Source organism: Coturnix japonica, chromosome 15 (genome assembly GCF_001577835.2).
Source record: "Coturnix japonica isolate 7356 chromosome 15, Coturnix japonica 2.1, whole genome shotgun sequence".
Classification (NCBI taxonomy): Eukaryota; Metazoa; Chordata; class Aves; order Galliformes; family Phasianidae; genus Coturnix; species Coturnix japonica.
The window spans coordinates 4,621,710-4,637,045 of NC_029530.1; the positions used below are offsets into that span (position 1 = coordinate 4,621,710).

The 15,336-nt window shown below is 38.5% G+C and overlaps 1 protein-coding gene across 1 annotated transcript in view; it reads right to left on the reverse strand.

Moving 5' to 3' along the window:
* IFT81 (intraflagellar transport 81) overlaps positions 1 to 14,783 on the reverse strand; it is a 36,486-nt gene extending 21,703 nt beyond the window's left edge. The window contains exons 1-8 of the mRNA XM_015877727.1: positions 14,329 to 14,783; positions 13,398 to 13,501; positions 12,588 to 12,768; positions 9,629 to 9,718; positions 8,448 to 8,513; positions 8,019 to 8,129; positions 6,711 to 6,795; positions 158 to 321 (exon numbers count right to left, since the gene is read on the reverse strand). Of these exons, the coding sequence (XP_015733213.1) occupies positions 158 to 321; positions 6,711 to 6,795; positions 8,019 to 8,129; positions 8,448 to 8,513; positions 9,629 to 9,718; positions 12,588 to 12,768; positions 13,398 to 13,501; positions 14,329 to 14,472 (945 nt within the window). The 5' untranslated portion in view covers positions 14,473 to 14,783. The remainder of the gene's footprint in view (positions 1 to 157; positions 322 to 6,710; positions 6,796 to 8,018; positions 8,130 to 8,447; positions 8,514 to 9,628; positions 9,719 to 12,587; positions 12,769 to 13,397; positions 13,502 to 14,328) is intronic.
* Between the last annotated feature and the right edge of the window lie 553 nt (positions 14,784 to 15,336).

Below are 15,336 nucleotides of genomic sequence, written 5' to 3' on the forward strand. Positions count from 1 at the left end.
AAGAGCTTGCATTTAGTGAGTAACATGTCTTCTTTTACAACTGATGAGGTGTTCCTTTGGGAATTAAACCTTTTCTTCAGGGTGCAAGGTAGGTAATATGCACAAACTCTAGAGCACACTATGAAACACAAATTAAGTGCCACTTTGGTTGACTTACCTTGCTTTCGAGCACACTGAGATCTGATTGACCCATAGCTGGCTCTGATAATGCCTTCTGTAAGAAATATACTGATTTCTTCTTACTTTCAAGCTCCCTAGGTACTTTTTCAGTAATAAAGTATAAATTGAAATTTATCTCCTCTTCCAGTTTCTTCATTAAACCTTAAGAACAAATTAAATCAATGCAAGAAAGTAACGTAGAAGATAATTAAGTTCAATTTTCTCAACACACTGAAGTGTTTAGCAGTGGATTACAATAATAACAGCACAACACTTGAGTCTTCCTCTCAAAACTTAAGATAACAACTAGTCACTTGATTTAGCTTTTTAATCTGGATGTTAAACAAAGCAAATCACAGTGCACTTATTACCCACCTGTACCTCTAACACTTACCTATTAACTCCTCAGTATACTCTTGTAGCCAATAAAACAAACAAATCTCTCCCTAGATCAAAGTCTAGATGCATAAGATACAAAAGTAACCCGCAACATTGTCAAAGAGAACTATTAACACCATGCATGTCCTAAACGCACCAAGACACTGCATCACTGCATTACTATTTTTTGTTGTGAATTATTTTCTTTTGAAACTGAATAGTTGATGGCTAGAATTTTGTGTTTAATGTGTGCTCAGAGTGAGAGGCAGCACAGCATGTCAGAGCTGCCTTGCTCAGGACTCCTCTGAAGCTTGGATCCTTTAGAACATCCCTGGTTGATGCAGTGGGAGCTATTCTACCCATAGACTACACAGGTCATTGTTTCATGTGAATTACATCATCTGCAGACAGAAATTATCTCAGCGTGAATCCTTTATCTGTGTCTCAAAATAGAACAAAGATCTTAATTTGGCCAACCTCCTGTAAGGTCTATTATGTCCTTGGAAATTCTCCCTTAAAATAATATGCCTTTGTTCTTATTTTATGTCTAAAAAAGGCCCTGCAATGAGCAGAATTAAACATGTGCATACTGTAAGAATCTTCTGCATTATAAAATGCCTCTCAGTAAGTAACAGATGATTTTTTCTTTTAAGAGCACATGCCCAATCTTGAGACAGTACACTGAATGCTTATTCAATATACTCAATTCAGTACATTGTGAATATAGAAAACAAAAATAGATTTAAAAAAAACAAACAAGAAGAAATCGCTGCATAACATCAAAAATTCTATTGAGAAAAGCCATCACCTACCTGATTCACACTGCATGACACCATACTTACAATGACTTTGCTAGGTAATTTATAGCCCTTGTTACAAATAAATTATTTATAAACACAGATAAGAACAATACACAGCTAGAAAAAATGTGACAAGAGAAAACCAAAATGCTATTTAAATTACATTACACAGCAGTCTGCTGACAACAGATAGTGCAATTACTCCTCCAAGACACCTGTACCAAGGGCTATGGTAAAACTTGGAAATTACACATCAGACTAGAGTGGGAAGAGGTATTTCAGGATATTTTTCATGACCAAAATGACTGAAAGGTAAGTACCCTGGGTACTTCTTAAAACGACTCACGGGGGGTGTATGGTTAATTTGTTGTTGTTCTGGTTCTTTTTTGTTTGTTTGTTTTCTTGGTTGTTGGGTTTGTTGCTTTGCCATGAAATGCAAAGCAAAACAACAAGTTCAAAATCTCTGTCTTTCTCTGCAGAAAGAAAAGCTTGAGTACAGTAATGCAATGATGGAACTGATGTTGCTGAAACAGAGAGAGGAAAGGATGCAAGTTGAAAATGGAACTTTTGGCTCTCAGACTAAAGAGCCTGCTGACCATATCACTGACTGACAGTACTACCATAGACTCTTTTTCCCTTTGTGGAAAGGTTATTCATCTTGTGCAAAACAGCCTCGGTACTGGTTTCAGAACAGGTAATGCACTTACAATACATACGCAATAGCCGTTATGTGCTGGGCATTACAGCTAGACTCAGAAATGCACTGGCACTTACTGAGAGAGAACACCTATCAACCCCTGAGAATACCCACCCATTTCTTCCAGGAGAACTTTCAGTCTTCCTCAGCCCACCGACGAGCTGCGCAGGAAGGACTACATTTTAATGTCTCACTAGAAATCTACCACCTCTGCAAATGCAGCAAAGCTTCCCACGTACACCATGAGCTGAATTATCACTTTGGAACTAGGAACATAACTCCCCAGTGGATATTTATAACCAAGAACTTTGGTGTGGAAATCAAAGTGATATCAATTAAATTATCCTGATATTTAATATTAATATTTTAATCAACTGATCTCTTTTTTTTTTTCCCCCATCCTGCCTCTTAGATGGAAAAAAAAAAATAAAACAACCATATGTATAATTTATGCTTTATTTTTCATCCTTCTCCATCTTTCTTATAAAGTGTGCCTAAATATTATAGATTTAACACTTAAACTCATGGAATAACCATGCTTGAATGACTGCTTTTGAAAACAGAAGGGACCTATTGACTTTGCTGGGTTAAAACTCGATCACTACCTTGATTTGTTTCTCTGATAACCTGAGAGCTATTACCAACTTCTTTCAAACAGCAACTGGTTCTGCATCATACAATGAAGCGAGTTAAAACCTGACAACTTGATGGGGAAAGACATGATCATGCCAACATCCCTCATGACTAATGTAGTTCTTCCCTAAATACTTTTGGAGATATTTTTCCTCCTGTATGATCCGACATACAGAAAAGTAACTACCTAAGAGCTATTTCTGCCGCTTAAAAAACAAATACGCAGCAGCTCTTTTAAGACTGTTTTTCTCAGTGAAAGACATTTTTTTCAAATTCCCAGGGTAGAGGAAAGAAAAGCAAGCATACTTTAAGTTTTCCATTACACATATAAGCCCTGTTTTTAATGTTTTAGCATTCACTTATGGTTACAAAATCCACATACGTAAGCTGCACAGAAAGGCTGGCTCTGTGCCCTAGGGCTATTTTGGCAAGGTTCTGCCAACCTGACACGTGAAGAGCTATTAACAGCAATTCCTCATGTTTTCCATTCAATTTTGTTATTATAATTATTGCAAAAAGTGAGGCAGGAGAAAGACTTTATTAGTGCTTGCTCAGTCATGTAGGAAAGAAGCAGGTTTCCCAGCATAATTCTTCTAATAGATGTAAAATTTGATCTACCTTGTGCTCAGGCTCCCAATTCTTTTCCCTCTGTGGGCTACCCTTTAGGCATTCCATATAAAAAAACATCTGCAATACTAACTTAATAAATAAAGCTACCTGCCAACACTTGAAGCACTTTGTTTAGTATCACATAGGAATTCTATGACAAAGGCAGGTGTAGAATGGACTTCCACGTGGCATTCACTTGCAAATCAAAGCCTTCACTTCCCTGTTTGCATTCATCCTCTACAAACTAGTACTGAAGCAATTCAGTCTGCAGCTTCCAATGGTACCACTTTCAATTTCCCTGCATTAAACAGAGTTCTAGGACATGCAGACATTAATAGATAATGATTAAATCTATCAATATCTCCTCGAAAAACTACAGCTTCCCAAGTCTTCCACTGTACAGTATGCTTCCCATGTTATAATTAGTACTGCAGCTCTTTGAAATCTAACTTCTTAATATTCTTCCCAAATTCCAGGCAGTGGACATGGTACTGCAATGATGGAAATATCAGAGCTAAAAAAAAAGAGAAGCAACAATGCTCCTGTTCCATTTCCTTCTTTAAATAAATGCAAGGATAGCATCAAGTCTTTGACACCAGGAGCTCCAGTTCTACCGTTTTTACTCCCTACCCCACAAGCCTTTATCAGAATCACTTCTTAGGAACAACTCCCACATGCCACCACATTTGGCTATTCCTTCAAATATATATTGTTGGCATGGTCTTGGTTTTCCAAGTGATTATTTTGAATCAATAGCCCATCCTCCTCATTACCCAGTCAATTCCCCAATCTTGTTTTCCATCTGACAGTTTAATCAGTGATCATTTGCTGTTTTCTTTCATAGCACTAACATCAAACTGAAAAAAGAGCCAAGTGCTGATTTATGCATGCCCCCATTAGAAAGACATCCACTCAGTGATAACTCCCCAATTAGCTTCCTCTTTAAAATCTTCATTAAAGTCCTTTTAATCAATTTAATATTAGGTCATATTGAATTTTTGCTGCCTTGTTTGTTCTTCAAAATGGGATGCAAGTATAAAGTCAAAGGTCTTGAAAGAGTCAACCATAGAAATACTATCAGTCTTACTAGTCAGCCTTGCATTCCATCCCTAAACATTTCTATTATTGAGTTCCTCCTAAATCATTCTCCTTTACCATAACTGTAACCTGCTTAGCAGCGTTGGATGAAATTATTTCAACCTGGAATTTTAGAGACAGACAGTTCTGTGGGCAAATAAAAAGTTTTAAACAACAACAACAGTAGCTTGTGTTTCCATTCAAATAGGATATTTTAGTAATAGTTTCTATTTTTCACTAAATCTTCAGAGTGCCATAAAATAAACACCTGTACAAAATAATGCCTCTTTATAACAAGTATCCCTGATGTTCTCAGCACTCTAAAATGCTACTACATATGAACTTAGTGGAATGTATCAATTGCATGTTTCTCTGTTTATCATTGCAAACCCTCTTCACTCATTCTTCTGATCAATATTTTCAAGCTAATCATCCATTTCTCACTATTTCTGCCAATAATTTGAATGGTAAGGTTCCATTATAATAGACAGAGATCAAGAATTTCAGTAATTCAGATCACTTCTTGGCATTCACAGTTTGTGTTTGTGCCAGCAGATATTCGAGGCAAAATATAAGGTTATTCAAACTAGTGCTCAGCATTAAAAATGCTAACATAATTATATATTTTTTTAAATCAGAAATTCCTGTCAGTGGCAGCAGCAGGAACTGCCTCTCTGTAGTTAGGCAAAATACGGACTGGTACTGAAGTTAATAAGCAAGGAAGGCACACACTGTGGAAATCAATGTTATCAATGTTAGTCTGCAAGACATTTCCCAATCATCAGCTGCTCTTCATGGTCCAACACAAGGTCTTCTAAGTAATGCATTATATTTCTACAAGTAAATAAGCTATTAAACATATGGTATATTTTTCTGGTATAGTTAAAGCAGACTTATGCTAAGTGCACGTTAATGACACTCATAAGTTTGGGTTGCTTGCATTCCTTAAAGAGTTACTTTGCATTTCTTTAAAGAACATCATCCCAACTTAATTACCAGATGAAGTAATCGAAGCAGTGTGTACCCATAACACATATAAAAATCTTCTATGTATTAAAAACAGCTTTTATCAATGCATCTTGCTTTGAAAGTAAAAACAGGCTAAGTATTAAAAACAGAAGAAAACTATTGTAAAGAAAAGCACCTAACTTGCAGTGAAAATCCACAGCTACCTTGAATCATCAGTGCTATACTCATGTGAGCAGGGAGCTGAAATATAAAATTGGAGCCAAAGGGAATTAAAAAAATAAACAGTGTTAAGTGTAGACCAATAAAGCTTTTAAAAGAAATGAGATCCTATTCAATACGCTGTGGTTACATAATTGCAATTAAAAAACAAAAAAAGAAATCAACAGTTGGCACTCTGCAACTGCTACTATAGGCAGTGTCCTTGTAACTACCGAGGGGAGAAGCAATTAAATTATAAAGCTAAGTCCTAAAGTCTTTGTCTGGGCAAAATTTCAACACAAGTTTTCTTAAGTAATGACTCCAAGCTTCTCTTCAGAACATCTAAACACTTCATTTTTTCCGGCAAGTAAGGCTCAATATAAGGGTATTAAATAAGTTCACTTTATTTTCATCTCAGTGATTAAATGACATTTACTGACTTTTTATTATGTTACCTTTGCTTCTGTGAACTGAACCCAAGTTTCCACAGGCCTTAAAAATACCCTATGAACTGAAATAGAAATGTTGACATAGCTTTGCTGTATGACTCTCAGATAGCCACTGCAAAAATGGAACAGTTATAGAATTCACTGCAGGTCCTTCAGAGTAAATTAAATAGTTCAGATACTCTTTTAGTTTTCATTTGTGGCTCAATGGCTGATGAGCATAAAAAAATAAAGCAAAGTTACAAAGTAATAATATCACAGTGTGCTGTCGGCTAAGAAAAATCCTCTAGCTCAAAACAACCAGCAAAGCAGTTCCATGATGCAACTGGAATACTAAACGTACCTGAGAAAGGATAAAATTTAAGTCTCAACATGGAGACTTTTTCCATTTGGAAAATAATTTATTCAGATAATAAAAAGCATTCTAATGCTTTTATTTATTTGTTTTTTAAACCACAGCAACTCAGAATACCAACACAAAGGCTCTGGGAAAAAAAGATTTTGAGTCCTATACCTTCATACTATGATCCTCCATACAGTACAGTTCTCCATATAAATCATCCTCAATGTCAGTATAAACAACACACAAAGCCACTATCAATGCATTTAGAATTTATCTCCTCCATTAATTTCTCTCTAGTTCACACATGGTTTTGGCACTACCATGTTATTGAGAATCACACAGTTTTAATTTCATTTCTCATAGAAGAGTAAATCCTCCAGGTGTTACACATTACTACTTACTTTCAGGTTTTGAATCCACTACTGCATGATGCATCTCTTTCAGCTGGAGCTGTGCTCTTTGCAGTCTCTGCTCTGCATGGAATAACTTAGGAGAGAAAATTGGACACACATAAGCTCATTCCTTTGAAATGCATTTCCAAGTAATAAAGTAAAAGAGTATCACAAAGAACTCTGAATACAAACAAAAATGGTAGCTACCAGCTTCTGGTTCACAAGGAAACATGCCAAAACAATTTTCAACAACTGGCCTGGATTTACTTAGTCTTTACTGTTAATTAAAAAATATTGTACTCCCAAGTAGTATTTTCTGAATAGCACAAATTTGTTAAACAGTTTTCAAGCAAACATTCAAGTGGCTTGAATATGAGACGAACAGCAAAAAAGCTAGAGTCAGAATTGCAGTAGAAAACTCTCTTTATGCTGCAGCTCCTGGAAGGCAGCTGAGTTGTCCCAACAATCCACTGTTTTATTGCTGAGCCAAGCAGAGAACACATGGAAAAGCTTGTTGCCAAACAGCAGCAGCCAGGTGAACAGTATTTCTGCTACTTAGAGAAATGTGTGATAAGGAGCAGAATCAGCTGGTCACCACAGTATTTTCTTGCGGCCTTCCTCAAGGAAAGACCAATGGCCTGAAATTGACTTTAATGATAGGCATCTGAGTTTTGCTCCTTTTAAGGCAGTATTAAAGATCTTATTCTATTTGAAATCAACAGAATTTAGTGAGATGATGCAGCAGGTTGGTTTGGGAACATGCAACACAACCTTGGACTAAAATCCACCCTGTTCAAATCCACTACATTCCAATGCCAGCTGCTTCCAGTACTTATCAAGACCTCTGTGAGACTTGGGGACCAAAACCCCAAGGTTGCTCCTGAATACAAATTCCCCCTGCACTGATCCACAGCAAAAAGCTGAGCTACTTGCTGCATTACTGAGCCTCTGAAATCTTAGCGCAAGCTCACAGAGATACAATCAAACTAAGGAAACATTTGCTCACTACCATAAATATAATGACCTCTCTCTGGGTGCTCCCACAGTAAGTCATGGAACATTTCCTAGGATTGCTAAATGATGATGAGAGGGGTAGCTAAGGCAGCCAAATATCTCAAATGAGATGTTCAAAACCTGTAGCATCAAGCCTCTTCCTTTAAGATGTACACAGATATTTGCATTTTACATAGCGTTTAATTTTCTGATGCTGGGAGAAACTCTGCACTGTTTTTTTTCTTGATGTACTTCTTTACACACACAGTCCCAGACAGATATCAAAAACTGTTTATTTTAAGAGGTACACTTTTATGGCTATACCTGATTTTTTTGTTCTTGTTTCTGTTGAGCCAAAGATTCTTCTCTCTCTTTTTCTAAGCGAAGCTGTCTTGCTATTTCAAGCATTCGTTGATGATTTTGTACTGTCTCCACCTACAGCAAGTGGATAAATAGTGCATGTTACTGTCAGATAGTTGAGAAATACATTAAAGAGATCATATGTCTAACAAACCCACTTAGCACTTCCTTTCCATACATGTTACTACTTAGAAATGACAGCAAAGTACTGGACTCAAGATTCTTAAAAGCTCTGGACTAACGCCTAGGGAGATTCCCTGTAGGTCAATTAGTTATTTGACTCCTTCCTAGACACGCAGTGTGTTTATTCTAATCCTTGTTTGCATTCCAAAATCAGAGTTGCAAGCCAAGGATTATGACACTGAAATGTAACAGCGTTACTTCTCTTATTACCCTTTTCTTAAGACGCTCTACTCTTTTGACGAGTTGATCTTTCTCCTCTTCCATTGCACTTATATCCTAAACAGCAGCAAAAAACAGATGAAGAAATATTAATTCATTTACTACATAGTGCAGATTGAACTGAACTCTGTACAATTTACTGTGAAAAGCAGAATTCATCTCTGAATACACCTGAAGCAGTTACAACTTTATTAATCTGTGATCAGAATATCCAGGATTGCAGTCTCATTCATCTCTCTTATTTTCACCTCTCCTACTTCCTCACTTCCTCCTCAGTTTCCACTCTCTGCATCCTTCAGTATTAATGTGAGAATTGGAAATAAAAGATGTATTTCTCAAAAAGAAGGGGGAAAAAAAAAAGAAGAAAAGAAAAAAAAAAGCAACACAAAAAGCAGAAAAATAAACCCTACACCCCACAAACACCTGAGCCAAAATCTACATAATTCAACAATTAAAAACTTGTTCTTAAATCTTACCACCATTACCCACTTCCTGACAGTGTGCATGAAGTTGCATAGGAGTTATACTTGCTGAGACTTTTTCCACTAAAACTGTGTTAAAAGAAATAATCTATGGCTCTAAAACATGTATCCAATTATCCTTCTTTAATCCTGCTTTACGGCAGCAGGACATCACACATTAACAACTATGAGAGAAAAGGAACTAAAGTATCAGTTTAGGCCTTATCTCAACATTTGCTTAACTTGTTTTTATGTCTTAATTAAAAGCTGGATTCATGCTCAAACACTTTGATGAAACAGGACAAATATCTTCACTAACACTTTAGCCACACAGGAACACCATTTTTGTTGACTTAAGCTCTTAATTCATTCAACCTCTGAAATTATTACCCTGCAACAGTAAAGTTCAAGGCTTTCTATCAGTTTGTGGACAGAGAAAAAGAGCTCCAATATTTGAAAATCATGCTGAACACAGTCTTGGCAGCCTTGTTTCCCCATCTGCTTCAGAAAGCCCAGTTCTAAGCATGAGCAAGGACTTTCTGTTTGCCAACAGAGAACAGTTTCAAAAAGCAACTGAGCACCAATCATCTCTGACCTCCACATTGTACACACTACAGTGAGTCCTCAAAACCAAAAAAACAGAACTGACATTAAATATATATATATACACACACATACATAAAGGCAATGCAATTTTGTCATATGTTTTACCCTTCTTATTTCTGCAGTAGATAAACCAGATGTTTTGAGCTGCTCACATTCCTTATGTAGGGTTTTAAATGCTTCCATCAGTTCTTCATACTATAAAATAAAAATTAGGCAGAATGAACTCTATGGCTGAGAGTTTTCAGACCAATGTTGCTTTACTATTAAGACAGCAAATAAAGAATCGTAGAATCACAAGGTTGGAAAGGACCTACAAGATCATCTAGTCCAACCATCCTTCCCATAGACAGAAACATTGTAAAAACAAGAATTAAATGGATTTTTTACCACTAAAGCTTATGAACTTATAAAGCAGAAGCAAAAAAATGACAGTAATTTATCTTCTATTTAAAGTTAATAATCAGAATTTTCATGATTTCTTCACCATTTTAACCTCTCCCCTTTGTAATACACAACGTAGTGTCAAAACAAGATGTTAGCTGAAAGGGACAATGCTACATTAACTATTCTCCCTCACTATAAATCTGTATACACCACGTGTAAACTTATCAAGCTAAAAAGGAGCTGGGTGTAATAAGTTGCTCGAGTGAGGCAATGGAGCTTGAGCTTACAGCACTGATTTTCTCTCTAGTAAAGCAGTCTAAGAGCACAACTGACTTAACATGTGAGAAACAGTTTTGCCATATTGCATAATCGTGCCCTCGGTATATTATAGAGGCTGATATATGTAGTTCAGTTTTTAGGACGAAGTAGACAGTGTGCTACCTCCATGCCAGTACATTGCCCACCAGTACTCTTCAACTGAGAGGCAGTGTGAAAGTCTGCGTGGGCAGAGAAATAACAGGGGACAGAAAGAATTTAGAAATCTGGATAGGAAATAAATTTAGATTCAACTTGAAGAAATGCAAGCTGAGATATGGGGAAAAATAATCTCTGCAGAAACAGCCATTCAACAAGATGGAGAAATCTAAACAGAGAATAGAATTTTTTTTACTTCCTGGAAGGAGCAATTGATGTGAGTGTTCAATAACAAATGGCAACAGCGAAGGCCAGGTTAAACAAAGATGGCATTTCTGTGAGAGGTGAAGCAGCAATCCTATCCTATAAAACCCTGAGGAACCAGCACCTGCAATACTCCCTTTTGTTTCTGGTTGTTTCAGTATCAGGTACAGTAGGACAAGCTGGATCAAATTCAAAAACCAGCAATAAAATGGCCACTGGGGAAAGTCAAAATCATCAATCAAAAAGAGCTTGATTAAATAACAAATAAAGGTATGATTAGAAGGTACACATAGGCTGGGTGAAGAAAAATGAGTTTAAAAACAAACAAAAAAATAAACACAGAAGTAAAAATGCAATTGCGTTGTAGTTCACTTAGGTGTTATACTTCCATAAAAAAAAATACTTCCATAAAAAAAAAGATAGCATAGCAAGCTAACTGGGAGCAACTGTATTCATTGCTGATGTCCAAAAGCTTTCCTTTGCATCCCTTCTCTACCTCTTTCAAAAGGTGAGTTTAACTGACACACACTCAAAGGACCAAAGAAAGCCCAGGTTTCAGCAGCAGATTGAATCGTGGCACCTGGGAGCAGCTCACTGAAGATCGGTCAATCAGATTTTTGCCTGAATTTGAATACTTTTAAAATTATACAACTGCACCCAATTTGATGTCCAAATGATAAAACCAAGGAAGTGCCAGGTTTCTGAGAACCTTGTTTAGGGACTTTGCTGTATATGCCAGCTTAATTCTATACACCCATAAAACTTGCTCATGTTCTAAGGCCTCCAGAATTTCACATTTGAAATGTTTCTATTAAAATGCACCATCACATGCCTGCCTACATAAATAGTTGAAGCTAAATTCTTTAATTCATTAGTATCTAAATATTTTCATGGTAATGCTGTGTTACATAAAGGCACTGTATTACCCCAGCTTCTGTTCTGAGTTAAATCAGAAGGGTATTCGTTTAATGAGATGGTTTTATTACCGCAATCCCAAAAAGGAACACATCTTACGTAATGGAAATAATGGAGATGGATATTTATACATATTGAGACTGTGACATACTGAGAAAACCTACAACCTGCATTCCTTTCTCTCCTTCCTACTTCTGCTTAGTTATTCAAAGTCATAAAACAGACCTTGCTAGTGGTATCAAAAAAGAAAATCAGTCAAGCTACAGGGCTTTGCTGGTGCACAGCTAATAAGCAAAGTTACCTGTTATGAACATTCACAAACACTGTGATTTGCAAGCAATTACACAGAACAAAAGGCAGAGAAAGATGGATAAAAAAAAAGTAAATATGTACCTCGGATACCACAAGTGTAAAAACATAATGTTGGTTCACGTTTAGCTCCACAATTTAAACCCACCCAGTCTCACCGTCTACAAAAATTAACATTTAATGCTCACAAAAGGAGACATAATAAATAGGAACATCAGCCAAGGAAAAAGAAATATCTGATTTCTCACAATAGAAAAAAAAAAAATCAAAAAGGAAAAAAAAGAAGAAAAAAGGTTGAAGTATTAGTGGGATAACACTAATATAAGTGTTAGGGGCTAGGGACTATACCTTCAGTTGACTATTAAGAGCAAGCCAGTTTTGTTCATAATGTTTTCTGATGTAAAGCCGAAATTTATAAAGCTAAAAATATCCATGTTAGAGTTCACAGAAAAAAAAAAAAAAAGTATTAAAAAAATAATAAAAAAGCATATTTCTTAGCCAGCATGAAAAAGAAGGCCATTCAGAACATATGACTTAATGAGCCTAAGTTCTTTTAATTTAATGCTACCTCTTCCTAAACAATTTCAGGCTTATTAGAAGAGAGGTGGTTAAAATATGTTTATTTATATGAATGGTTGTTGACCCTTGATTCCAACATGCTCGTCATAACTCTCTTGAACGTTAATCTCAACAGTGACTTCTCAATTCACATATCCAGTCTTCTATTGGCACTTTTAATTAATTCCTGTAAAATATTGGCATACATGAAGAAGACTACCTGCTTGTTGATGTCAGCCACGGTATCATCTTGTAGGAACTCCACTGGCACGTCCAGTTTGACTAAGAAGCGTGCCAGATAAGCCCTTTTCTTGAGTTCATTGGTTCTCTGAAGAAGCCAGTGTAAGACAGGATGAATTACAGGTTTGCTTCCTGTAACCAGCCCTTGGCGAAATGCACTCCTATTCAAAAACAACAACAAAATAAGTATCACCTACTATCAGTAAATCTCAAACGAAAGAACATTGTATGGAAAGTCTGCAGTGTTTTGACATTCCCACTCCACTTCCCCAATGACTTTCTGAATGCAGTTAATAGAGAAGGCAGTCATGGTGCCAGTTTGCTATTTACGATCCTGATTCGCTACCTTGAGGCAGACAAAACCCCCGTAACAAAACAAAATGCTAAAGCCTGCAAAAACGATTCATCCTTTCCAGTAATATTCTTCGGGAAAGGAGAAAACGTGGGAAGAGTGCAGCTTTCCAGGGTTACCACCTGGCACTGGAGGGTGACACTGCAGCCTAAAAGGGCTGGGGGCAGGAGTGACCCTGCCATGCAGGCGGCACCCTCTCCTGGCAGACTCTGTAATAGCAGCTGCTGCAGCCGCACCCTGAGGCTGCCCCACACCTGGGGAGCATCTGCTGCCATCCCAGCACAGCACACCAGGCCAAAACAGCAGCTCTTTTTAACCTGTTACGCATGTCGGCTTGGATGGTCAAGGTCAAAAGTACAAAAAACACTGAACTAAAGGCTGTTACATAGAAACTGTAACACATGTTTTACCATGATTTGTGGATCAAAAGATACTTACAGGTCTGTTACGCTTCCTGGAGGCTTGTATTTAAGGATTCCAAGGAGAGTCAACATTCTTTTAGCTGTATTCTCTGGCAGCTCCTCTCTAATGTCAACAGCATGCTACATAGTTTGAAACATACAAATAAATATCCAATATTTCAAGTCATTTTAATTAACTAGTGAGACTAACACAATTGATTCTATTCACTTATCACATGCCAGTGAAGCGAGTTCCATGCAGAACATTCTTTTTATCATCAAGTTTTGATTATCTTGAAAGTATTTTCCTCCTACGTGTGCATTCAGTTAACTCGATTTCAGGCTTAAGTTCTCCCTGCTCATAGGGCCTCATATATTCAGGGGAACAAATTACTTCCAAGTCCAAGATCCTACCACAGCAGCCCATGTACCAATGCACCACAGGTACCTGAATGATCACTGAATCATTCTATGACTCTATGATTGATCCCTTCTGATCTCACGCCTTTAGTGTAAGGGGAGTCAGTAACTCAGTTACCAATTGCAAATAAGAAACCATTCTTGGTCAGAACTGCATATGTGAGCAAGACACAGCCTGGCTTTTGACTCAGGAATAGAATCATTGTTAGTTTGAATGAATTTAAGATCTCTACCTTGATTCCCAAATCAAAATATCAAGTTATCAGTCTCTAGTGGACGAGGATCCAGTATCCCTGGCCCAATAAACATCTGTTTGTTCACCAACAACTTGTAGATACACAGACACGAAGGATTCTTGTCAGGCACGTTTATTTCCAGGAAGCCTCATTCAAAGCTATTTTGGTCAACCAAACACACCACGAAGATACACAGCGCCAGACCCAAATCAAAGCATTTAGTGCAACTTCTGTGACTTATATATAAGTATATATATCACTTAAGATATTGGCAGTTCCCCAGGTCTGAGCAGCTCTGATTGCCCTCCTTACCTTCGGGTCAATCTCCCCCAGCACATCACTGAGCAGCTGCAACAGCTGCACCGACTCTAAAGAATCAAACGTGATTAAATTGTAGTTCTTCCTGAAGGGCTCCTGATTGAGCTTCTCAACAATGAACTGGATTTGGTCACTCATGGTCGAGTCCTGGATAAACCTCTGTAGAAAAGATGGACGAGATGCCACCAGCGGGGCCAAGGAGCAGAGTGCTGCCGGGAGTGAGGCTGAATTGGAGGCTCAGCGAGGCCTACAGCAGCACAGCGGCCTCCAGCCGGCCCCTCACCCCCGATAGGGCAATGAAAGCCCTCAGGAGAGTGCGGACGGGGGCGAACAACCCCCCACCGCCATCCAGGCCCGCTCGGGGCCACCCCCGGGCCGTGAGGTAACGGAGCCGCGGCCTACACCACGAGCTCGCGCCTCCAGGTTACCATGGTAACGGTTGCCAATGCCTGTGATGACGTCACTTCCGGGCGTGCCACGCGGACTTCAGCTGGATGAGCTTGCGCATGCGTAGAGCGGTCCTGGCTGCGGAGGGGGTTGGGGTTGTGCGGTGTATGGGCTGTGCGGTGTATGGGCTGTGCGGTGTATGGGCAGCGGGTCTTCGCCTCCTGCCCACATCGTGTTGTATTGGGGGGAGGCAGAACGAAGCGGCCCTACAGGCATCGCAACCTGCCCTGGGCTTCCCATCCCCACCCCAATGCAGTGTGAGCCTGGGGGAGGTCGGTGTGCCCCCTGGAATCATAGAATCACTGAATCACAGGATGACCCGGGTTGGAAGGGACCTCAAGGATCATGTAGTTCCAACCCCACTGCCTGGCAGGGCCACCAAACATACACCTTTACTAGATCAGGTTACCCAGGAGACCCCATAGATCCCCACAGAGACCCCATAGATCCCCACAGAGACCCCATATATCCCCATAGAGACCCCATAGATCCCCATAGACCCCATAGAGCCCCATAGAGACCCCATAGATACCCATAGAGACCCCATAGAGACCC